At 43.7% G+C, this 27,149-nt stretch overlaps 1 protein-coding gene across 1 annotated transcript in view; it reads right to left on the reverse strand.

Moving 5' to 3' along the window:
* Positions 1-18,034: 18,034 nt before the first annotated feature.
* KCTD1 (potassium channel tetramerization domain containing 1) overlaps positions 18,035-27,149 on the reverse strand; it is a 66,925-nt gene continuing 57,810 nt past the window's right edge. Inside the window, 3 exon segments of the mRNA XM_053994879.1 lie at positions 18,035-19,019; positions 21,864-22,169; positions 24,417-24,561. Of these exon segments, the coding sequence (XP_053850854.1) occupies positions 18,861-19,019; positions 21,864-22,169; positions 24,417-24,561 (610 nt within the window). The 3' untranslated portion in view covers positions 18,035-18,860.

Genomic DNA, 27,149 nt, shown 5'->3' on the forward strand with positions numbered 1-27,149 from the left:
GAGTCAGCTTTGCTGCAAGTCCTTTCTTGTTTCCCTCTGGAGTCCTTCAGTTACTGTCAGCGCCACAATGTTGGTCCTTGCAAGCTCTTTGGTCATGCTACAACTGCTCAGCTACAGCTGTTCCCACTGAAGGAGCAGCATGACCTCCATGGGAGAGGACTTCCTAGGTGATTGGCTACACAGCACCATGAGATGGTCTACCCAAGCCCAACATGGTGGTGTTGCTTCTCTGTGCTGGACCAACATCTCTTCTGTTTCAGCAGAAGCCACTCTCATCCTTCTGTGTTGCCTCCTTGTTGCTCTTACATCTCAACTCGTACCAGTCCAGACTCGTTGGTGTGAAATGTGGGGAAATCCCAGGCTGCATGGCTCTTCCTGACCTCCTGTTGGCTAGGCAAATCACCTGTCGCAGGGAGAGGATTCAGGAGTTAGAGGGAATTGCATGCAAATGGGAAGAGTAACCAAAGAGCCCCAGTTCTCCCAGATCTGCTGAGGCTGAAGACGGCAGTTGGCAGTGCACCTGCTTTGGTGAGGGGTGGAGCTGTGCAATGGGTAAACCTCAGAGCCTTTCTCCTTCAAAGCCAAGCATCATATTTTGCTCCAAAGCACTTGTACCACGCACCTGGGAAAGAGGAGTACCAGTGACTTCCAAGTGGATGGACAGCAACCAGCAGTCAGCGAAACCACTCACATCTAACAGGAGCTGCAGCTCTTGCAGTAGTAGCTGATGTGCAGAAGCTGGTCGGTTTCCAGGGCAGGAATGACTCACAGCGCATCTGTGATTACCTGTGAGTCCTTATGTCCGGCTCCCGACTCCCCAGGGCCTGGTGCAGCAATGTCTGCTTCCTGAGTTCAGTGAAAGGGAAAAGGTGCCTTGCTCCCTGTTGATGAGTGTGGATTAATCCCTGCTTGCCCTAGGTAGAAGGTAATACCAAGAGCACCAAGCACTTCCTCCTTCTGCATATCAAGTGTGGGAGTATCCTGGCCTGAAGGACCAGACATATTAGCCTGACCCATAAGTGAAGCATCTGCCTCAAAGAGTACTCAAGATTAACATGTACATGGACAGCTCATGGCAGCGACCCTTTGTAACTATGCCTGCTTGCCTCACTAGAGGCCCTTTATCTGATAGATAGACTCATTTGTCAATATAAATAAACACTTGCCAGCAGGGGTCAAACACAGTGCATAAAGTGCTGGAGAAACTGGAAGAGCAAAATGTGTCCAGCATACACAGCAATGCCAGGAGAAGAGCACCACTGGAGCCCAGGAGAACAGAACTAACCGTATCACAGCATAGTTCTTGCTTTCATTTCTCCTCCCCCAGTCTCTCTATAGCCACGGCTGCCAGAAGGGGAGAGAAAAAGAACAGAAGTCCCTCTCAATGCTCACTGCAATCACATAGAGTACATCAGCCCACGCTGTTGGTTGTAGCAAGGTGGTGGGACCTTTGGCTGCTCCCAGGCCAGCTCTCTGCATTGTGGTGTCTCCAGAGCAGAAAAAATTCGCTCTCTCTTTCACTCTCAGTGTACAGCTGGCCCTCACAACCCTCTCTTCTTCACAACAACAGAGCAACCTATGTGGGCCATGCTTCCTAGGACATCTACCAACACAAGACTTGAGCCTCCTGCTCTCCCACAGCACTGGCTCCAGGGATAAAGCACGTGGACACAACAAGGATGTCTCTGCCTGCTCCCTCCCAGCAGAAGCTCTGCTACAGTTGGATCTCCATCTGAATGCTGCTCCAAGTTCGCACAGTGATCACCCTCCAGATCTTTGTGGAGTTCCCACTCTTCCTTGGAACCAGGAGTGCACAGTGCAGGGTGCAAAGCTTAGCATATCAAGCTCTTATCCACATTGCAAGTCTGGTGAGTGATTCCGATTTGCTTGGTTTCCTGATATGTCTTTCCATGTCTAGATGCTGCCCGCAACCTATCTGGAGAACCATTCCCCACAACCCCCTTGTACACTTCTCTCACCTGTCTCTCTCTTGGGAGTCACATGCAGAGTGGATATTTTGAGATTTGGAATGTGATTCCACAAGCAGCAAGTGAGCACTTTTACCTGTTCCAAGCTCCCCATAAAGTTCTTCAGTGTGTGCAGGCTCTGAAGAACTATCAGGTTGTTGTTTTTGTGATGAAGTACCTGTCTGGTTGTAGCTACATGTGCCATCACTCTGCTGAATTCACCTCTCCTTTGAACAGGGAGGGATTTCCCATCCTTGCTGTGAACTTTCACTCATGAAAGAGCACTTCAGTGTGGTCAAGATGGCCTCACAAGTGATGGCTCCATTCTGGAGTTCTGAATACTGCTGACTCTTCAAAAGACTGGATTTGCTGCTCGGCCTTTCCCTCAGAGTAGCAGCCCTTATCCAGCTAAATTCAGCTGGGGGAATTCCACCTGTAAGATGTGCAAGTAAGGGCAAAGACATCCTTTGCCTTGTCCCTGTCAAGTTTCTGCTCCCCAAGGCCTTGCTTTCTCTGTTGGTAGTTCCTGCATGCAGCAGCAAGTCTGCTCCCCGCGTGTTTCGCTGAAGCCAAGATGCCCACACATTTTTTCCATTGTGAACCTGGCTTCATCCCTGCCAGCTCACGCAAGCAGCTATTGTTAAGTAATTGTTTGAGTCATCCACTGAGCCCACACCCAAGCAGGCTTTTCAGATTTAGAACACGGGAGATTCACTGCTGTTGGCGTGGCTTTGGGGTACCCTGCCTCCTGCCTCTGCCCAGGAGGATGGCAGCAATGAACACACTCCACATGGGCCATTTCATGCCCATCTTTGCTTTCCCAGCCTCCAGCCACCAGTAACAGAAACTTAATGCAATACAGAAGAGCCACTATCTTGCACCCAAGCTGGAGCAAGGGGTTTTTCTCCTGATGCTGCTGGAGATCAGAGGTATCCCTTTCTTCCCCTTTTCTCCCTATCCCCACTGTCATTACCTTAGCAAATGTCAGAGCTGCTGCTCTCACCAGTGATGATGCTTTCCCCTCAACCCTATTTGATGAGTGGGGTTTATACTTAATTTTAGTTTGGTACAGTTGCTACTCCCCAGCTCTGGCAATTAGAGAATTTGAGAAGTTCATTATGGAGCCCTAAGTTTTCATATGGTCATTCTGGCTGACACCACACTTTTTACTACCTTTTTACATCCATAGCCAAAATACTCGGCACATTTTCAGAAGAGGGAAGATTAAAAACCCAACTGAAAAAAAAACAACCAAACCCCCCACCACCACCACCAAAAAAACCCCAGGAAAAAGCCTGAAGTGAATTACTAAAGTTTATAAGGCTAATACTTTTTAGGGCTAGTATGCACAGGCCTGGGGCCTTCAAGATAATATAATCTAATGCTTGGAGATCCCCTGATGAAAGGCACTATATATGCAAAGTGCTTTATAAACATTAATTAGTTAATGTTGAAAATTTTGCCCAGGGCAAAAGAAAAAAAAAAATCCTACCAAAAATCCCCCTTCCCTCCCTCTCTCTAGTCCCTAACTATACAAAGTTAATGATTCTGTGTGTGTAGACTTAGAGTACATTTTAATTTCTGTTTACTTCTGGGAAGATGGAAGCACTGGAAGTACTTTCATATAATTTATGCTTCTGCAAGCATTAGTAACATAGTGGCTTCTCCTATCGAGTACTTTAATCTCCATGAATGAGGACACCCCCAACATCTACAGCATAACTTTGGACCACAGTGTTTGCAGCAAAACTGCCCAGGCTCTACTCACTCATCCCTTCATAGTCTGTTATCACCAACCAACCAAGCAAGCGACCAACCAACCCATGTGTGAAGGTCTTTGTGACAATAGTTTCCATTCCAGGTCACCTTTTCAAACCTTGGGCAATCAACAGGTGGTTTCAGTGTCATCACCACATCATATGTCACCACATAATGTATGCGCAGGGAGCAATGGACAAAGTAATACACGTGTTGCTTATCACAAAAGGAGGGAGTCTGCAGAACAGAGCAAACCTTGCCAGGATGAGGTTGTGTTTCAAAGTAGGTGGTGTAAAACGCAACAAGTTCTGCATTCAATGATATTTCCAGCAATGATATTCCAGGTATAATTTATCTCTCCTTCATGATCTTTCCCGGGGAAACATTCAGCTCTTAGATAACACTAGGGGTTTTTTTCCCTGGAAGCCCACATTTGCTCTGGCATAATAGTCCACCACAGTCCATCCCACTCCTTTCAGAGCACTGTGCTCACTTCCAGGCTTTGCAAAGCTTAGGGACCCTCATAGGTAACACTTTTCTCCTGAAAAAACCCTTTGCATCCCTGACAAGGCCTTTACAGAGTCCACTCAGTTCAAGCAAGTCTGCACCATCCATGCTCCTAGTATGCCACAAACTACCAAATCAGCTGTCTGACTTGGACTTCTCTTTACCACATCCACCAGCAAAGGACCAGCAGGCCGTATGCCCTATGGCCAGGGTGGGTGACCGCTTCCCACCACTCTTCTCCCAGGTGCAAGGGCAGCAAAGACCCCAAGGGAAGATGTGCAGGCAAACTCCTTCCCTGAAAAGCTGGTGGTATCTTCTGGAGTTCTTTTTTCCATATGTCATGTTGGAACCCCAAATTCACGTGTGTCAGCCCAGACACAGGGATAAAAGTGCTTGATGTAGCAGGAAAAACTTTATTGACTGAGAGGCAGAATGCAACCTGCTTCCAGGAGCAGGGTTTGTCAGGGCCCAGCAGGGTTTGTCAGCGCTGGGTCAACTAGGTCCCCGTGGCAGTGGCTGGGTGCAGAGAGACCTTTTATTCTTCATCTTATGCCTTCCCTATCAGCTGGGTTTTTGCAGGCAACTGATCTTTCCCAGGCACCCATAGCAGCTAGTGCTGCCTCCCTGACAATGGATCCTTGGTGGGGGATGCCTTTCCTTTCCCTCTTCTGGGTCCTGGGGGTCTCAAGGGCTGCTCTTAGGATTTTGGCTCCCCACAGTGCCACCGTGTGAGATTTTTCTGTGCACTAGCAGCAGGACACTAAGCCAGACATTTTCTGTCTGCCTGGACTGTCTCTCGGAGAGGCAGCATCAAGGGATGAGACCATGGCAAGTTACCACATTTCCCTTAGCCTCAGACTTGGTAACTGGTATGAGCAAAGTCTTAAAGTGAAGTGGAGTCAGCCCAAGTTACCACAGGCCATGCTGATGGTGGCTGTCTTGTGCCTCCAGTGCTTAGCAGCCAGGCAGCTGCATGGCTTGGGAATGCATCTTCTCTCCAGCAGCTCGTGAAGGAGTGACTTACTGAGCTTCACTGCATGTGGGTGCAGCACATCATGTGGGTGTTCGGCAGGTGAAATGATGGGGCCAAGGAATCAATGTATTCCCAAGGATCTCAGCTGTAATGACAGCCCCCCTTAGTATCAATGGCAGCTGTTGATGGAGTCTTTGGAGAATCAAGGTCTGTAAAGGTTTGCTCTGGTCTGTTCCAATCACTGCCACCTCTGGGCACAGTCAGGGTTCAGCTGAACATCCGACTCAGGTGAGTTGTCTTGGGGGAGTTTTGCCTGTACACGAAGGCATGATCAAGCTAGTGGAGAGCAATCACTTGCACACGTGTCTAATGCGGACGTACTTGAATGAGCCAAGCTATACTTTCATCTTGTGCAGTTAGGAATGTTTAATTTTAATCCTGTGTCAATGGGGAAAAAAACCTGTATGAAGTCCTAATAAATAAATTATGCTGCCGAGTGCTCAGATCAGCACATCCTAGCTAGAAGCAGTACAGAAAAAGCCGCCTTCCAGCACTGCAGACTGCTTTAAAACATCCCTTCAAATAGATGTTGTTGCAAGCCAGTGATACCGGTGCTGTTGTGTTGGCTTCAGATCATGAAGCATTTGCCATTCTGAGGGTGTGCAACTCTGAGGAAGAAGAAAAATGAGAAATATTTATTAGTATTTGACAATCAACTTGAGAACTCTTGAAGAACCCAGATTTTTCAAAATCATTGCGCATTTGCTCTCAGACAGCCTGGCTGCTTTCAGGCATATCATGCTGGGCACCTGCCAAGGCAACCACTGAAATTGCAAGTCTGCTTGGAAAATCTAGACAGGAGATTGTGATGGAGGAAACTGTCTGTGCTACTATTGCTGAAGTTACTGATTTTTACCTCCTCTGTTTTTAAATTACTCTGCAGCATTATTTGCTTTCAAAGAGACAGCTAGGAATGCAAGGAGAAACTGGAGACTGGAAGCATGTTTTATATTGCTATGGGCAAAAGACTTGCTTTTCCTGAGATTTCTTGGAAGCTCAGACCCTGGTTAAGTTCCACGGACAACAACTAGCACAGGGAACTGTTGTGTGTAGGTCAGATACTACCAGTTTCACCAAAGGTGTTGGTCTGTGCCGCAGCAGAATATTTGCAATATGTATTAGGACAGAAGCTGTTTATCACCCACTGATGAACTTTTATGTGTAAAACGCCCCTTTCAATTTGGGCTGAAGCAGGCACTTGCTTTGATAGTTATATGAAAAAACACTTACCTTTGCTTTGGGATATTTATAACCAAAACACGCAGAATTATTGCAACATAAAATAAACTGGGTCTTGGTGATATAAAAAAGGCAAAAAAAAAAAGGGGAAGAAGGTTAATATAATAAAGAAAAAAAGACAGATGAGTACACGGAACACACTTCAGATCTACAGCACTATATTGTCCTAGCAATGCCACAAATTCAGTTTAAATCCTAAGGAAAAAGCTAATGCTATTGAGGCACTGCAAATTAACAACAGCCCTGGCCTTGTACATCACCCCTTCACAACAACCAGCCCATCAAACACCTTTGTGGCTCCACATGAAGACAGAGTGAAGGAAAAGTGAAATGGTTTCTCATCCTCTGCCCTGCCAGAGGCAAGTGCCAGCTCTCACTGTTGTAAACTGTAAGGCAAGGCAATCTGCAGTGCTATGGAAAGAAAACAAATACCACAGTAGCAGGCAGGCAGGCAGGCAGAATGAGATAGAGATATTTTTAATTGATGCTAGAGGAACATAAATAGATGAACCTGGCATTAAGCGGCACAGCCCTTTTTCTCTCTTTGCCAGGTACCCATTTACCTGGGCTCATAACCAAAGGCCAACATGACATCAGAAGCCCTGTGGAGTTTTGCCTTTGGGCAACAGCCGGTAAAACTGGTTTCATCTGGCAGATGAGCATGTGAGCTGAGGTAATTGGTGTGTTCTTTTCTGCCTCAGATTCCTTATCTCATCCTGAATATTCCCATAACCTCCCTTTTTCCAGTCCCTTTTGTTTCTCAACAAAAAAAAATATTTACATTGAAATAAACAGTGGGAGCCTCTAGATCCCATTGGGAGACACAGTGCCAGTAACTTCAGGAACAAAGAGCAGTGCAGTGACAACTGCAGAAAGGATAAGCTGGAAAGGGGGGCTTTTTCTAGTGTGCTGTTCCTGAACAGAAGGGGTTGTAACAGACACCGTTTGATAAAGGAGCCTCACTCAAAACCAGCTGCCCTTCTACTTTTCTTTCACTCCTGAGATCAGTTTGGATTCTTTTTCTGAGATGTTTTGCAACTGCAGAATAAAACCCACCTGAATGTGATCAGACCACGATGAGGGAATCTTTATACACGCCAAGGCTGAAAACAACCAGGGCTGCCTATTCCTAGGGCTGTATTAGCAGTGCTTTGGCAGCACAGCCATCCTAGGCTATGCAGAGGTTGGGCAGGCTTCCTGTGGGCATCCCTCACATCTCTGACTGCTTTGCTCGCTTGAAGAGAGCAGGGTCACGGAATAAATGCTGCCAGCAAAACTATATTTTCTAGCATATGACTGAATGTACATTACTGGTGGTTTTGTTAGATTATCTATGTGGATGAGTGATTTCACCCATCGCAGCTGTCATTTAGAGATGGCCACAGCATGTCTGCGGGATATGTGTGCTCGGAGCACTACTGTGGGGCAGCACCATGGCCAGGTAACATGTGACTGAGTAATCTGGGGGATTGGATGGAGATTTCTGGCTTGTTTGGAACATATGAACCTCTACAAGCTTCCTCTGGAAAGAAGTTGGAAAGCAAAAAAAGTTTTCTCCTTCCTTCCTTTGAAATATACTACTGATATGTATAAATGTGGCAGAACAACGGGGCACCATGCCTAGCAGGGACATGCTGGGGATAAGGTTCCTGCTCTGACACATTGGCTCAAACCAGGTAGGATGCTGCCTCCATCTCTGTAACTTAAGGAAATGTGGCTTGCTTTTCAGAAATTTAGTTCTTATAGGTCACTTTGGAGCTAGGAGATGCTGGAAGCATGGAGAAGCTTGGGAAATCTAGCAATAGACAAACCCAGACACTTGGGTTTAGTCTCTCACATTTTGAATGTTCTCCCTCTTCTCCTATGGAAATCACTGGGGAAACTTCCCACTGAAGTGAAGCTGGATCCCAGTCTGCTAATGCTGACATATTAAGAGGAGAAGAAAGTGCAGAACATAAGATAGAAAAAAGAGCCTCCAACCTGCTAAACAAGGCTAAAACACAAATCCAGTGGTTATGTTAAACAGTCCAAATGAAAATTATCCAAATGTACAGGATTATAGGAGAAGAAAGAAAGCAGACAACTGGAAAGAGATGATGAAAAATGGGCTAAGGGAGGAGGAAGATATAAAAAGTGGGAAATAATTGGAAAATCCATTTGGGGATGAGAGAGAGGCCGAAGAAGATGTAGAAGGAGGACACTAGTGTAGGAAGTTTGGTGTGGAACACAGGTAGTTCTGGGTACAGGCACTGACACGGGGGCTTTGACATCTGGGTCTGAGCCTCATAGATGACAGAAAGAAACACCTGGAGGAGTGTGAACACTTTCAGAGAGACTGGAAAATGTCTGAGCTCTTGGTGGTCTCTATGGAAAAAGACATAGGGGAAAATGGAGCAGAGAAGGAATGGAGGGGGGTCCCTTGTCTGGCCCACCCTACTGGACATGCCCCAGAGATCAAGCCTGGACAGGTGCTGCAGGAGCTCCTGCTTTTTCCTGAGGGACTTCAGGGTTTCTAGCAGGACTGAGAAGCCTAGGTCACAGATGTGGTCCAAGCAGTGAGCAAGGCAAACCCAGGTGGCTCCTCCAGCACATCCCCCTGCCAGACACACACCCCGCCCCCACATCCCTCTTGCACCACCCTGCTGCTCCGAGCTCACGATCCAGCACTGTGGAGCTACCCAAGACCTGAGTAGGAAGCCAAAGGGCTGCAGCCTGTGCTGCTCTACACCCCTACATGGCACATAGATATTTGGGAGCCAGAGGACTTAGGAGACTTCTGAGCTTGTCCAGGAGGATGGCTCTTCCCTCAGATCCAGCCCCACAGTGACAGCATATGATGCTCCCTGTCTACCAGGTTTTAAACCAGATCCACACAGACAAAGCTGGGAGCACTGTTTTGTCCTCTCCTCCAATCTCTGTCCTCTCTCCTGCACTGAGAATGTTTTGGCCAGGGTGTTAGCAGCAGAAGGACATGTCCCCCACTGCTTCTCCCTTTGGTGAAATACTAACCGGCACACCACTTCAGCAAGAAGACAAATGCCTCAGGTTCAGAAAACGCATTTTGGACTTTTAAGAGAGTGAAATGAGGCAGCTGTCCATTGTGGGCAATTTAGCTCAATGTGATATTGTATTCAGCTGTTTAATACACCCAGATGCTCCAGCAGTGAGTGTATAAAAAAACCCCAACTTCAATAAATAATGAGGATGTGAAGAAATTTTTTTCTGTTTGTTTCCTTTTTTTTAATGAAAATGGCAAACTATTTGCTACTGTACATCTGCATCAGTTATTTAACATGACATCTTGCTGTAGTAATAATCCATCAACATCCAGTATTACATATGGATTCATGAAAAGGTTTATGCTTGTGTTGGTGCTTTTGCTGTCTGCCAGACTAATTATATACATTTTACAATAAATAATACATATTGAGCTGAGAACCTGCTGTGCTAATTGCTCACATATTTGTAGGGGAAAAATATGGTCCTGGAGTGTTTTTTTCATTTTAAGCATATTGAGAATATGGTAGAAGAAGATGCTATGTCTTCAGTTTTTCAGAGCTGAAAAATCAATATTTAGCCCTACAATAAGTAAAACAAACAAAAAAATTAGGAAGAGAAAACTTGGGGGAAGCTTTCTCTGGTGTGTTCTTGCCCCTCTGTGTCTTCATTTGGTGAGGTATGGAAATACAAACACAATTTCAGTACTGCAAGTTCCCATGAAATGAAGACCGAACTTCTACTGTACCAAAACCTAAGGGCCCCCTGAAATGCCTCCCAAATCAGGACCCCATTAGGAAGATGTGAAGGAGCTCTGCATGTGCCTTTCTTGGAGTTTTTTGTTTGCTCTTCAGCAACAGTGACATGTAATTATGAGATACGGGTTCACTGTTCACAGAACTTCTCTGAGTAATACTTTAAATATAGTTTATTACATTAAGCCCAGCACTTGCACCCAGTGGCTTTCAAGTCCCATTACGACAGAATCCCCATTCTGCTTCCTACTAAAAAAAATGTAAATGTTCTCTCTTGATTGAAAATAAAGAGAGGACAGAATTAAAACTCCAGAAAATATGACAATGGCACCATGTAAAGAGGCAGGGCCACATTTCACACTCCCTGAGCAATCTTTCACATCTCAGTCCAGTCTTCTTGGAAATGACAGAAAACATAGAATGGTTGAGGTTGGAAGGCGCCTCTAGAGATCATCCTGTTCACTCCCACCTGGCACAAGCAGGGCCACCTTGAGTCCATTGCCCAGGACTGTGTTCAGATGCCTTTTGATCTCCAGGGGACCCAGAGGATTTGCCTGATGGTGGAACAGGGAGCTGGGCACCCAGAACCCCTCGCTGCCAGCAGCACCTCTCCCAGCCCCAGCAGCGAGTACAGGCACTGCCCTGGGCTGCACCCCCTGTTGCTGCTGCACAGTTACAGCTGTAATGCTTTTTGGGTGGTTTCTCAGCACTGGTGCTGCTCTTGAAGCTCTCACTCATGCAGCAAGGCTCCATGAGCTGGGGAGGACACCATCAGAAAGGCTCTGTGGTCACCGGTGCCAAGCAGTCACCACATCTGCTGTGTGGAGCACCAGCTGAGGCTGGACCAGAGCAGGCTGCTGAGACAAAAATAAAGCCAATCCAAACAATGAGGACAAGTAAATGCCCTAATTTTTAAAGACATGAATTGAAAGGGGTAGTTCATCTTGTATTGCAGCTGTTATCAAGCCAATAAAAATGCAAGGAATAAAAGCAAAAACCAAAGATGTGTCTAAATCTCTCAAGTTGGAAAAAGAAAAAAGTACACTTTTAAAATGAAGGCATATTAGGTAAACCCCCCCCCCTCAAAGATAAAGAGTAACATTTATTACAAATGCGTAGGAACGTCCTGGTCCTCACCACACTACAGACCCATATCATGTCTTTGATGGAAAAGATTAGAAAAAGACCCATAGCATATACAGCAGGGAACAGGAAAGCTGCATTTCCTAAACACTTTAAAAATGTGCACTTTTTTACCCTAGCAAAACAAATTGTATGCTGTTCTGATTGATTTATTATCTCAGCATTGCCCTTCAGGCTCAGTGGATATATTAACATTAAGCAGGTAAAGACTTAGGAATAATTCAAAATAGAGTTTACAGCAGCTGCAGATCAGACTGAATTCTGCTGTGAGATGGTGAAAAAGACAGAAATGCTCTATTAAATTTAGAGAGAAAGACAGCTGTGTTTAAGTATGTTAGTGAGAAGAGGCTGAGACTCACTGTGGCTGTGAATTCTCTGCCAAACTGGCACATGAACATCATGGTAAAATTGGTTTGGTCTCACAGAGAAGGTCTTTCCTCAGAGCCTGACATTCCTTCGTTCTCCAAAGAGCAATGGATGATTTCTCCCTTTCACCAAGGAGCAGATAAATCAGGAATGAACTTAAATGCATGAAACATGTTAAACTCACCAAGTTACATGCACTGTATTTGGTTTTCCTTAAACATTGTTTCTTTGTACTTCCTTGCTAGCCTTCAAAGTATGCCAAGTACTCTGCTCATGCAATATCTGGTTTCAGGCAAACCAGCATGGCAGTTTGCCTGAGCTGAGAAAATATGCTTGAAGTCGGCATTCACAGGCAGCTTCAACATCCTAAGGAAAATGCTTTGTTTTTGTAGCCTGAAAGTATGTCACAAACATGAATAGAATTATACACTCGCTCTCCCTCACCCTCAATCCTCTTTACCTGAGGAAAAAATTACACAGTTCCAATTACAGGGCCAGTTAAAATCAATACAAAGGTGGGAGAAAACAGATCATTTTTCTTATGGAAGTAACTGTTCTCATTAATTTTTCATTAGTCCTGCTTTTGTTGTGCTATCCATCACTGAAGAAGCTGGTATGCAGTAGATTACATTTAGGTTATCTTACATGCTTCCAGGATTTAGTAGATATTGCCCGATAAAGCTGCAAGCTTTATGGCTTTAACTTACATCTATCAATAATGCATCAGAAGAGAATTTTTCTGCAGACAGCTGTCCCTGAGCCAAGCAGCTTTCTTCTGGAATAGCTGCACTGGTTACAGCGGAGATGATAGCAAAGCTTTTACTCATCTAAAGGCTGCAACTGTGAGAAAGATGAGCAGATGCTTAAGGAGAAAGATAATCTGTGAGGGTTTGAGCCCTAGTTTCCCACTGTTGTAATTTTTATTGTGGAGCATTTGAAGCTGGGAGCCAGCCGTGCCTTGCCCCATCTCAACAACCACACCTGAAAAACATTCCTGCCATCCTGGCATGCAGCAGGATTTTGTTGTGACCACTGTATGAACAAACAAGGCTCTTTCACAAACTGCACTGGTTCCTTCTCCCATTTTAATGCCTGAGTTCTATGTTAAGGAACATAAACATAAACAGAAAATTATAGTCCCTACTGAAGAGCTGAGGAAGAGAAAGGAAATTAAGTAAACCATCAGTAGGCTTCACTTAAAGCATGTAAGGTAAAGGAAATTTTATGTAATTTAATTTATTTTTCTCTCACTTTGGAAGGAATAAGAAAAAGATCTCGGAAGGTGCATCAAGCCTAACATGGTTGTAATGCTAACATTTTAAGATCATTCAGCCAACTCAGCAATGCCTTCTATGTGCTTGAATAGCTTCTAACTCTCAGCTTAAAAAAATAAATGTGTCACAGTTCCTCTTTGATTTCCACCTCTTTCTATACTGCAAGAGGGCTTGTGGAAAAGTGGGACTCCAGATGTGCAGTTTGAGACCCAAGCGAGTGACTGTCAAACTTCTTCAGCCTTCCCAGCTGCAAGGTGAGTTTACTGCTGCCTTCTTCCCCTAGAAGTAGAGAGATGCTTATTTGAAGGTCTGTACAATACTTTGAAGAGACCAAGCACTGCATTAGGGCCAAAGTTATTACTCTTGAGCTGCCCAGGCATAACCCCCAGCAGAAGGAAAACAAGCCTCCTGAACTGGAGAAAGCAAGGGAAAGAAATGCACAGCTGCTTTTGGTTTTAATGTGAGCCACCCAGAACTGAAATATTTATTCAGAAGCAGCAGGGATTAGTGAAATTATGCCTCCAGATCTTCAGAACAAGCATCCATGTTTTGCCTTTTGTTTTTACAATATCTTGGCAGTTAATCAAATGAAGTATCAAACATCCACTGGCGAGCCTCACTGAGCCCTCTGGTTTGATCTGAAGTCAGAATGAATGCAGTACATGAGTTTAGGGGACTTCACCACATGCAGTTTTTGGTTTAAGTCAATGTCACCCTGTCTTTTAGACTGCATCCTAATGGTAAGGAGGCAAGGCCAGCCATCCCACGCTTCGCATTTTCCTCAGGAAAATTAATAACAACACTGACAAGCTACATAGTAGAAGCCACTATACCATTTAGGGTTGTAGATGAGATCATTTATCAGTCCAAACTCCAGAGCACAGAGACAAATGTCCCTCTCTCCATCTCTCCTCAGACCAGCAAGCCAGAGCTGTGCTCTGAGGACCACAGGACGGGGATCAATGGGCTGGGCTATGGCACCAGCACTCTGTGCTCCCCAAGAAGCACAAATCCAGCCTGCTCATAACTAGCAACAGCCTCTCCAGAGAGAACTCATGTATATGGGGCTTTAATGAGGCTGAGAGAGAAGAGTCTCAGCAACCCATACTTCGTCTGACCTACAGTGGAAAATACTGCATTTTTAGAAGCAACAGAGATGACATACTATTGCTGTGGATGCAATGACACTGACAGCCCATGACCACACTGTGCTCCTTCAGCTTCTGACTGGGGTGTGAGGCAAGATCACCATGAGTATGGAGGGCAGAAGATGGGATCTGGCCCATAATCTCCAACATCACCTGAAAAATATTACACCCCTATTGTTTTAGGGGCACAGGACTCCTATTAAGTCTCTAGTCAAAAAATGTGAAACAAACAAACAAAAACCAAAACCAAACCAAAACAAAACCCCAAAGCAAACAAACAAATACTCCCCCCCAAAAAACAACAACAACAAAAAAAACCCAAAACAGATTCAAGGAGAAGTGGGCTTTTCTCCATTTGTCAGAGGACATTTCCATTTCTGGAGCTCTTACTTGTGCAAATAGAAGATGCTTCAGCAGGCTAGCACTAGGGTTTCCCCACAGCATCAGTGTTAACATCCTGGTTACCAGCTAGCAGAGCTAGCTCAGCTTACAAGAAGATGAACTTGTGTACTATGTGCCTGCATTTTTTATTTTTAAGAGGAGTTAGGCTTATGATTTTAGCAGTTTCAGCCTCAAATAGATGATCCCATATGCTAAGTCAGTTTTGGGGTCTTCAAAAAAACAGATCAATGGGGCAGCAGCCAAAGCCAACACTGGGACCTGGTGCAACATATTGATTTTTGGTGGTGGCGATCCCTCCAGACCCTCAAGAAAAAATAAACCATTCAAACTGAAATCTGAGAAAAAGCAACTGGTCTACAGGCCCTAAGGATATCTTGGTTTCACTTCCACTGTAAATAAACCTCAGGCAGCTTGAATGCCAACATACAAATACCAGTTGTCCATAGAAATAATTCATAATATAGAATTCTGCAGTGAAGAAATGACAGATGGAAATAAATGTTTTTATTTCTCTGAAAAACTGACCATCAGTCAATAAAAATGCTTTTCTCACCCCCCAAAATCCAACCCTTTCCCCCCCCTCCTCCCCCCCAACTCATGCAATGGAAACATTAAAGAAAAATTCACTTGACAAGTCATTTGGATGGCAGTAAAAACCCTGTAATTAGTATAGAAATCAATTTTTAAAGCTTGCTGCAAAAAATTATGCTTATGAACAAAATGTTTGACTTCAAATTGAATTCAGTGCCTGTTCAGCATAAAGGAAAATAATTGAATGGGTGGTTTAACTTTCATGTTTTCTGAGTTTACTAAGTTTTCCCCATTGGTTTTCGTGATGCATTTTAGTGGGCATCATAAAACATCAACTCGACTTCCATCAACTCGACTTGCTTGTGCCAGTCAAGCACTGAGATGATCAGCTTCCTTCTGTAGACATGTGGCAATGGAGTGGAAAAACGTTCATTGGGCCAGACTGCCTGGCTAGTATGTACCTGAAGACAGAATAAACTAGCAGCACCTATTTACCAGTACTGCTTCCAGAAAGAGAGATTAACCCAGTGACAAAGCAGGACTTCACTTTCTCCAGCACAGAGTAAATTAGTAAATGGGACACTCAGTTTTAAGGTTCATTCAAGCATGCCAGGATCCATACTTGCATTACGCAGCTCTTTGGAACATTAAGGGGAAGAACTGAATCCTGGGTCAATAGTTGTTGCAGAAATCCAGCATTTGCATTACCTAAAGAAAAGGTGAGGACCAAATTCCTCTGCCTGTGTCTCACTGTGGGAAGGGGAGTTGGTGCCATCTGCAATCTCTGCACGTCTGCAGGAGTTCTGGCAGCTGCTTAACCAACTTGCTGAAGTACAACGTTGGCAGCTACTGCTCACTGCAGTTTTGCCTCTTGTTATTAAATACACTGATGGCATAAAATGGAGTCAACACTTTCTAATAAAAAAATAGATAAATTTAGATGTCAAAATTACTAACTTCCAGAGACAAGCTGACAGTAATCTGGTCCTTCCTGGTTCCCCCCACTCCCCCCACATTCTTGGAGAAATTGCCCATTTGTTTGTTGATAGGTTTTTCTAAAGAACATTTTAAAAACACATGGTTATAAACCTCAATTGTAAACAATTGGACTAATCTCATTTGCTCTCTAAAAATCTACAGCCAGTTTATTCCTGTATACATTTTTCATCAGCCATTACTTTGAATATTCATGACCTCTTCCTCCATGACCACATTTTAACTGCAGAGAAATTTACATTCAAGGTCTCAGAGGGATTTTTGACTCCATCAACAACAAAAGCAGGCTTGGTGAGAGGGTGCCCAGCCAGTTGAGGATTTGGAAGGAGCACAGTGGTATCTTCAATGTCATTGACTTGGACAGGTACACGCTGAGCAAGCAAAACCACCAGCAGAGCACAACCTGCTGGTTTTGGGAGCCACATGTTGGAGAGCATCAGAGGAAAGCTCCTCACCTTCCAGTCCCTGCCTGTGCAGACACTGCAGGCACTGTGGGCCCTGCCATCATGGGGGGGACACCTTTGGGGCTGCTGATGCTCCTGGCCAGGCAGGCTTGCGGTGCCTGCTTGCCAAGGAGCAGGGAAAGGAGCTGCACTCCCCCCAGCTCCAGCCTGCACAGCAGTCTCTGAGGAATCACATCACGGTGCAGTGGCACCCATGGACTCTCAAACTCATGGGGACCGGCATCTTTTTGGACATCACAAATTTCATCACTTCCAACGGTTTGAAGTTCTGTTCAAAATATTTATTTCCCTGGGTTTTAGCTTTCCAACTTCTATGCAGACTAACAACCAAATTGTGGGTTGCATTTTGTTTATTTTGTAAGAGGACTTCTTGCTGCTAATTGAAAACAAGCATTTTCAATGAGGCAGCTGTTTCAGTACTGTGAATAGACAGATCAGCATCACATTGAAGATCTAATAACCCACTAATGAATCTTAATTTTTAGAGGCCCCTCCCTCACCCATCATCACATTTCAGTAATTCCAAACCATTGATATGTGCCGCCAGTTATTTAAAGCTGTCCTTAGACACATTTTAATAAAAACCAGAAAAAAATGTAACTTTTTTTTTTTTTGTTAGACTATATTGGAAATCTTGTTACATGTATCTAACAGCTTCTTTTTTTCTTTTCTTAAATAAATAGCAAAGTGTCACCAAAATGAATGGAATGCCAGCACCATTGCGTTGATAGAAATTTCCATACTAGGATGAACACACAGTCATATTCTGTAACAGTGCATAAAAAGAGACTTTGGAGGAAAGGTGGTGATTGCTGGTGTATCAGCCCGTGAGTGGTCCGTGCAGTGGCATCGGGATGTGGTGCCTGTGCAAAGTCTCACAGGCCAGGAGCCCGTGCCTGCAGAGGTGGCCTCAGTGAGACTCTGCTAGAGAGCAGCTCGCAGGACGTGTAACGCAGAACGTGGAATTACTGCCTGCTACCAAGGGACGCGCAGCCGGTGGTAACTCAAGGGGCTGGCCATGTCACTCTCTGGACAGAAGAACAACGGCTTGAAATGAGGGAAATGAGGAACCTGAAAATCAAACAGGCTGACTAACACTCAGCAAGGCAAGGGATTGGAGAGTCAAAGCTGCCAACTCCTTAATCAAGAGGGAATGATGCAAGGATTCACTGTGGCACTGAAGGTTACAGAACCAGGTGTCATTTTTAGATAGGTTTCCCTGGGCTGAGCTGGTGTTATTTTCGTATCTGACCAACAGTTTCTCTTCCAAATGGGGCAGTGCTGAAGGAACAGCAGCCATGTGCACCTCACCACAAGATCCCTCAACAGCCCCTGCTGCCTTAAACTCACACCATCCTGTGCAGGCAGCTCTGCCTGCCCACTGCCTTGCCCCTGTACATGCTGGAGTGCAGTGCCATCCCACCTCTCTGCTTCTGTTTGCTTAAACCAGACCCTTGTTATTTTAAACAGGAGTTTATTGTATTTAATACATTATAAAATTTGAAAAAATTGTAGGAAAGCAGCAGATTCAAACCAGAGCATCTCTACCAAATATTAATTATTCTGGCCCCCTTTGAAAAACACAAAACAAAACAACAAAAAAACTCATTCAAAAGAAAAGTTAACCTTTCACATCTGTGAGGGCTGACAAAAAGTGTGCGACTTCTGTACAAACTACATTTAAAATTTCAGCTTTCCAATGCAATGGATGGTTGTCTCCTGAACACCTGCCCATCCACCTCTAAAAAAGACAGACATAAACCTCCATATGCAAATAAAGTTGAGTCAAGGTGTGTACACATTAAAAAGTGGATGGCTGTTTGGCAATGAAAATGGGTGAAGAATAGTCCATGAATCCCCCCCGGCAATGGCTTGTTCACCGTTAAGTGGGCCCGGGAAGGGCCTAGGACACTTAATGGCCATCACAGCACCGACCTCATCTACCACATTTTGTCATTGCATTTCCTACCCCTTGACATATACATACATATATATATGTACAGACATACATATACATACATATTTTTTTATGTGTGTGTGTGTGTGTGTGTGTGTTTTCTTTTATACCATGAGGTTATTATTATTATCACTACTATTCCAAGTGTTCCCATATGAATTCAGGTGTGGTCTCTATATTTGATATAAATGTTTCTTTTATTCATTTTAGTTCCAGGACTTGTTTGGAGTCCAAACCGCACATGAAATGTCCCCCTTTTTGTTTTTCCTCTTTGTTTTTCTTTTTTTTTTTTTTTTTTTTTTGCATAAAGAAACATGTCCATTTTAGTCCAGAGGCTCTTGCTTTATTCGAATGACAGAGGGTGCACGAGATGTCCTTCTGAGTTCTCGTCTCAGTACGTATTCACTGAATTGGGAAGAGTCCACCCCACCTCCACATGAGCCAACAATCTCAAACCCTCTTTGCTGTAACCTCTCAAGTACCTGCAAAAAAGAGGAAACAAACACCAATGTATAAGTAAATTAACAGACTATTTGCTGTCCAGTGATAATAACTGCTGTTTTCAAATGGATTCAGCTAGGGGAAAAAAAAGTGGTTACATAGCTTAACTGTATTGGATTGATTTCTGTTGACTATGGCCACTGAGCAAAAAAAAAAGAAAAAAAAATTATTTTTTTAGTACTGCCAACAAATCTAGTCTTCTTCTGGCCATAGAAACGTGACTAGAAAAACACATTCTCTGCTTCACAGAATTTTTACAATACAAATGGGCAAATACATGATTGCACAGCAGATGCTGAGCAAACACCACAATGAAATGATGATTGTGTAGATAACAATGGTTATAATTTAAGAAAACCTACCATGATATTTACTAGAGAGTTAAAAACCAACTCTTTGTTACTTTTATCATCATCTTCAACTGTTCTGGGCTTCCTTTGCCTCACCTGTGAAGGAGACTTCGTGGGATTTACCAGGGTCAGCCTGACAGCTGCCAAACCCAAGGAAGGGGCTGATGCCTCTGGACCCCAGAGGATTTGGGACCCTCTATTCAGCATGACCAGACCTCACAAGGGTTGTGCTGGAATCAGGTGCCTATCAGGGCTTTCCCAGCTGTTTCATCAGTTGTCAAACTGGCTTGCATGTATGCTGGCACAACACTGGCAAGCAGAACAGCAGAAGACTTCAAAGGACTAGGGCAGGGGAAGAAGCAGGCTGAGGTTTAAAAATGCTTCAAAGAAGACATGCCACATCTTTACATAAAATGCTTCAGGTTGGCAAATGTCTTTCCAAAGTACTTGAGCATGGCTAATTGCCCAGCAGTCACATAAAAAAGGAAGGGATAGGAAAAGAGACTTGCAAACAGTGATCAAAACACATGTGATCTTTAGCTTTAAACAATATATGCCAAAATCCCCTGCCCCTACCCAAATGTGTTGGTGCAAGCTACTAAAAAAAAAGAACAGGAGAACTTGGATCCTGATAAAAAATGTGGTGGAAGCAACTCTGGAAACTAACTCAGCCCTGGACAATCCATTTGGTCTGTACCTCACTCTTCAGGTCTACAGGTAGTCCTCGTCCTGTCTCCCATTTTTATTAGTACTGGGAGATGCTTACATCCTCCTGCTATCAGTGTGGGATCATTACCTCTCTTGAAGCTTGTACATATTTTGCTACTCTGACTCAGGTTTTTCACATCAGTAAATATGCTTTGTAATTCTTATTTGTGCAACAAAAATGTAAGCATCAGAATAAGTGACAAAGTGCTGATGGATACACCTGCCTTGATAACTATCATATGATATAACTAAGCAGCCATCCTTGAAACTCCTTTTCAGTTGTAATCTGACATCTAAGGCTGTCCCAAATTTGCATTAATCTCTATGACAAAACAATTTTGATGTCTCAACATGACAGTCAAAGCCAGTAAGAGACAGCTGTCCAAGCATAACATAGGTCTAGATAGGTCAATATAGACCCTTGCATTAAGTGCTAGCATGAGTACAGTGCCTGGCCAGCCTCCAGAGTGTGCCCCAGTGCTCAGCTTGCTTCATCTGGAGAAAAAGCGGCTCAGGGGTGACCTTCTAAAACTTCCTGAAAGGAGGCTGTTGCAAGGTGGGTGTCAGGCTCTTCTACCAGGAAACCAGCAACAGGTCAAGAGGAAATGGCCTCAGGATGCACCAGGGGACATTCAGGTTGAGTTGGACATCAGAAATAATTTCTTCACTATGAGGGTGGTTCAGCATTGGAATGGACTACCCAGGGCAGTGGTGGAATCACCATCCCTGGAAATGCTCAAGAAATGACTGGATGTGGCACTTAGTGCTGTGGTTTAGTTGATATGGTGGTGTTTGATCAAAGGTTGAACTTGTTGATCTTGGAGATTTTTTCTAACCTTGATGACTCTGTGATTCTCTACCTGAACAGTGGGACCTGGCAGATGAAAAGATGCCAAGCCCAGCTTGCAAGCCTATTCTATAAAGGAATTCACCCATGAGCCTGCAGCATTTAGGAGGTGCATTTAAACCACACAACATTGATTGTGCCATTGATGATTTCACATGGGAAGTGCTGGCTATGCAGGATGTGCTAACTAGGGGCAGGCAGGTGTCTGAGGTTGGCTGCTTTTAACCAACAAAGGATAAAAAGATAACACTAACGCTGAAGTTGATCATAATTATTCCAGGAATTATCTGCATTTGTCTCCCAGATTTTTTCTTATCCATTTCATAACATCTACTGATTTTAGACATTGCTACACTGCATCACAGAATACTCCGGGTTGAAAGGAATCTTTAAAGATCTAGTTCAACCCGCCTGCAATGAGCAGGGACATCTTTAACTAAATCAGGCTGCTCAAAGCCCTGTCCAGCCTGATCCTTGAATATCTCCATGGATGGGGCATCCACCACATCTCTGGGCAACCTGTTCCAGTGTTTCATCACCCTCACTGAAAAATTTTCTCATTTTATCTAGTAAAAATCTACCTTATTTTAGTTTAAGTCATTATCCCTTGTCCTATCGATCGCATCAGGTGTGATTTTTATACTATGGTATAAAAAATGAGGAAAAAACACTGGGAGTGAAAGTGAAGGGTTTTCCCTATGACCACAGAAAATTCTAGCACTACTGTAGTTTGTCTGCAAAGAGATTTGGTGATACATGAATTAAATGGAGAAAGACAACTCGACACACAGAAGTAAGTAACTTGCTTAAAGCCTCCAGCTGATTTGCTCACCAAAACGCTCTAGTGACATGGAACAGGGTCAGCCCACTGGTACCTGGCCAGCAGCTCCCTTTCTAAAAATGCACGTGTGACTTCCTACCTGAACTGAGTTGAGGTGACAGTATCCGTTCAGCGGGAATCGGATGACGTGTGTAGAGTCGTGGTTCCAGCCGGCGTTGACAGAATTACACATCACATCCCCGATCTCCGGGAACACCTCCTCTATCAGTGACTTATCTCCACTCAGCGTAATCCTCTCGCCGAGATCTGGGGCAACTCGCACCACCAGGCACTCGCAAGACTTTGAGAAGCGGCCACTCTCCCGGTCCTGTTTCCACCGTTCCATCTCTCCTAGCATGGGCTGAAGCTGGAAATACTTTGCTTCTTCATATAACAAGCTGTAGTCCTGAAAGACACACACATTACTGTGCACAATTAAGAGAGGCATTGCTAATGTGGTGTTTAAGGTATACGGATATTCAGGCCAACGCTGCTCTAGGTCTGGAGCCCTTCGGACAGAGCTCGTAATTACTGTGTAGGAAGGTGTAATAAAGTAACAGTGCGAGCAAAAACCAACCATCAGCCACTTGAAACACAATGAGTATAACAGCACTTACAAGAGTAGAGAAAGGCTATGCTTGCTCAACTCCTTTCTGCAAAAAAAAATCCCACTTTTTCCCATATTTCATCCCCACAGTGATGTCATATAATAATGATCTCATTGAACAGATGGAACAGAATTCAATCAGGATTTAGAAAATTCATCACTAGGATCCATTGTGTCTTACAGCAATACTAGCAGGCATTATAACAGGTATAAGAATGTAAATGAGGAAGCCTGCAATGTTTGTTAGTGTAAAATGATTCAGATATTTGCATAATGTTTGCACATATTAGTGCATTTTAAAAATTAAGTATTTTTTAATACTTCCTATATTGCCACTAGTATTGTTTACTACATCATCTCAAATGCCAGAGCAGAGGGAATGCATTTCTAGGCATAGCCACTGCAGAAGTAATTTAGAACTGATGATGTGGAGTCTGCCTACTGCCATTTTTTAAATTTAAAAAACATTTTAAAAAAAAGTCTTGTTTTTCTAGGTATAAGAGCATAAAACCGTTTGGAAAATATTTATACTGAGGAAAGAGACACATGAGAATTAGGAATGAGAGAGAAACAGAATGACAACAAGAAAAGCCTGCTAACAGTTAATATGGTCCTGAATTTGAACTAGAAACCAAATACTTGATGAGGACAGCTAAATCATGGTAAAAATACTGCTTACATTTATTGTGTAACAAAAAAGTAATGTAACCTATGTATTTCTAAGAAACAAAAAACACTATTCATCTTAATCACTGTTTTTTTGTACACCTTAAAGCATAACTGGGGACGACATCCCTTTGAACATCACAGTTGGGTGAACTTGCCAGGAATTACATTTTTAATTTCAACACAGCTACAGTATATTTATGTGCTTAAAAAGCTCTACATATGTAATTTCTTAATATCGCATGAAAGGTGGCTTTTCCTTTTTCTGTATTTCTGATTACCTGCAGAAGTGCCAAGAGCAGCCATGCTGAGGCTTCAAAAGAAGGAAATGATGCTTATCTGTTCACTCCAAACTCCCACGTTATTCAGGGAGACCTGCCCTTGTCACTATGGGAGCAGCAAGGATGATTCAAAGCAGCAGATGATTCAAAGGTTGCTGAAATACAGCTCTTGAACTCAGCCTCACACCTCTTATGCCCAAATGCCTGAAAAACTGTCTCAGGTGTGAGGGGAAAAGGACTGCATACCAGTGTGAACTGCTCCATCCCTGCCTCATCACCCATCACCTCTCCTGTTCAGTCACAATTACTGCATTTCCTGCAGTGAACCATGTGCACTGATGTGTGATCATTAAGTGAAGGTAAGGATCTGTTCTGATTGAAGACACCACTATATTCACTAGCAGATAAATATCACATGGATTCTGAAGCTCTGCCTCTGTAGGCTTTGTCTGACATTGAACTACCATTAATTAATTTTATCACTAAAAACTAAAAAAAAAAAAAAAGCAGGCTCTTTATTAAAGTTTAAATAATAAACATAGAACTATTCATTCCTGACTTCTTTAAAAATCCAAAATTAAACTTGTAGTATGCATTAAAAAGTCTGAGGGAGAAAAGATTCTATGACTTAATGCCCAAATATTACCATGTGTGCAGTTTATTTTGTCAATATTGTGATTCACACACCATTTTCTGAATTTCAGTGTGGGAGTGGAAAATGAAGCTGCTGCAATCACTGGGGAAGCATAAAAATGGATAAGAGGACAAGTAATCAGCAAAGCTCACAAGCAGTCAGTTGCAGATTGTAACATTGCTTCTGTTTCCGTGAGTATGGTACAACATTTAATTTCCCTAGGTCAAATCTGGCAAGGATGCTTTATTACCACTATAGCCAGGAGGAGGAAATTTAGTATTGGAGCCACTCTAGGAAAGGAAGACACCACTTTAGCAACCCCATTCTTACTTTTGCCATGTACCCGAAATCAAACACCACACCCTGCAAGTCCACCTTCCCTATCCAGGGCTCTGTTTTGACTACACACCAGATACTTGCCTTACCAACGTACATGCAAAACACCCAAGTCCCTTGAAATCTCACCTTGAAATCATCAGGAATGAGGAGTTTCGATGTCCTTAAGAAATTCAAGATATATCTGAACATCTGCCCATCTCTGTCGATGAAATAATGCTGTTTGAGACTGTCGAGGACAATGGGCTCCGTGCCATCGAAAAGCCGGCCAATTCTGGAGAGGAAACAAGAGACAAGGAGCACAGTCAGACTAAGCTCAGCTCAAGAGCTGCTCAAATAGCTCAGCACTACAAAACCTTCCCATGCAAACTTCACTGAAGCTGCTCTGTGGCTTTCTTTCATTAGAAAAGGGCTGGTTTCAAACCAGTGTGTAAGCTGCATATTTTCCAGCATGGCCTCATTGAGTTATAAGCAGCACAGCTGGAGAGGTTGAAGGGAAGAAGCCAGGCCAGCAGCCTCCCCTGTCCACCTCACTGCCCCAATCTGTACCTCATAAAATGACAACCCCTCAATTATTTTGGACACCTCTTTTGATAGTCTCCTTCAGCACAGCCCATCCCCTCTAGATGCTCCAACGCCCTGGACTGACTCATTCTGCTTTACAGAGCACTGCATAGGGAACTTGATTTAGTTTGGAAACTGTACTTGGGGAATAGTTTGGTTTGGTTCTTTGCTTGGTTTTCACTTGTTTTTTAAACCCAGGTCACTTTTTGGATACCATTTACTGAAGCCAACATTAGGGCAGGCACAGCTAAGGTGAGGGGCAGCACACTGTGGTAATATAAAGATGAGGGTACAGAGTTGATAACATTTCAATGTGAGGTAATGCTTTAATGTAACAGTTAAGTGCTTGTGGCAGGTATCAGTCAAAACACGCAAATAATACAGAAAAATGTCTCAGCTTTTAGACACTATCCACTGGTCACCAGAACCACACAGCCACCCAGAGAGCCTCTGCTTGGCAACAGGTCTTGCAACATCAACCACTGGGTACACATACGTTTCTGGATGTGGGTCTCCCAAACCAGCTTTAGTTAGAGCAATTGCAAGAGCTGAAAAAGCCAAACAAAACCCTCAGAGCAACACCAAATAAATGTTTTGTTACTGTACTGGGGCATTTGCAAAACACTACTGAGTCACTCGTGGTTTCCCAATGAAATGAGCAGGAGTGACTGGCAGGTCTGATTTTGTGTGCCTGTTCATATGTCTCTACGTGCAATGTGGAAGTACTTTTTGATAACAAACTGTCATGGCACACTGTTTTTGTTTTGTTTTAAAAACAGTGAATAAACAATGAACCCCCTCCACCAGCAATAAAACAAAATGACACCAAATACTCAGAGGTGATCATCCCTCCTGGCTGCACAAAGCACTCCGGGCTGAGAGATGCCCCATCCACTGGCCAGCAGAATGTCTAGAAGGCGTTCAAGAGGCAAAAGACAGAAGTGTCTCCCAAAGAGGAGGAGGCAGCAGGGCTTGCAGCAGGGTCTCAGGGAACTGCAGAGGGGCAGGGCTCCAGGCGCTCATACACTGTGTTGCATCAACAGCTAAATATCCTCCCTTTGAAAATGGCACAGGCAACCCAAATAGAGTTTGGAATGATGTCTGTGCCTGGAGCAGGTATATATGTAAGTTGTGAACAGAATACAAATCTCATCTATAGTTTCTCACCAGCTGGGAGGAGACCAGAAAAGAAATAAAACTCTATTAACCCCAGCTGGCCGTTTACAATTCTGTAATAAATGCATGAATCAATTCAAGTTGCATGAAATCTGTAACATATAAGGAATTAAATATATTTTGCATCATGAGCAGGTACAGAACACCTTTTTTTCAAAGCCATCCCTTGAACTATTGGAGCTTTCTTCCTCAAAGACTTGTTACTGCCTGCCCTGCTGCTCAAAATTTAAGCTGTGACAGCCCGTATAACACAGGCTCCTGTTCACGTGGTGTATGAGCCACATTTTATGTCTAATATGGAAGTACTCAGCATTTAGAATTAATTTTCCCTTATACTCAAGCATGTCATCTTCAAATTTATCATGGAATTCACACACAAAACATGTATTTGGCCAAGTCAGTCATTACTGAAATGTATAATTGTAATTGGTTTCTGCAGCATTTTCCTAGTTCTAAATTACTTATATAATTACATATTTTAAACCTCTAGGCTTTTTGTCTCCATTTTATTAATTGTTTAGAGAAGAGCAAGATAGTATCAGAGGATGGAGCCTTCAGACAAAACCATAATGCTGAGGAGAGTGCTCAGCCACTGGGAGTGCTACCTGGGACCTGAATGGCTTTGGGAATGGACTGGAAGTGTTAACAGAAAGGGCTGCATTAGTTGCAGCAACAGCAACTAGCAGCAATTAGCAGCAACAGCAGCAGCAGCAAAATCCCAGGAACTGCAAAGTCCCAGTTCCCTCCTGACTCCTCTCCCAGGATCTGCAATACACTTTCACATATTAAAACAGCATTGAAAGGACAGACCCTCAGCAGAGAGACTTCTGTAAAGAAAATTAAAACTTTTTTCCTTTTCAGACGGAAAAATGTAGATTCCAGCTTCCTTCATACGGCCTTCAGGGAAAAGCCTGAGGTACTACTATGGGATCCAAATCTGGTGACATGGTCCTGCTCCTAATCTACACCCATCAGGAGAGGAGACTGGGCTATGCCAGGATCTGGGGAATAACCAGCATCCTCAGCTTCCAGCATCCTCAGCAGGAACTCTTGTGTTCCCAGGGGCACAGTGGGAAGCACTCTCTCATGCCTCACTTGTCACTTCCTCTATACAATACAATT

This window comes from Vidua macroura, chromosome 1 (genome assembly GCF_024509145.1).
Source record: "Vidua macroura isolate BioBank_ID:100142 chromosome 1, ASM2450914v1, whole genome shotgun sequence".
NCBI classification, from domain to species: Eukaryota; Metazoa; Chordata; class Aves; order Passeriformes; family Viduidae; genus Vidua; species Vidua macroura.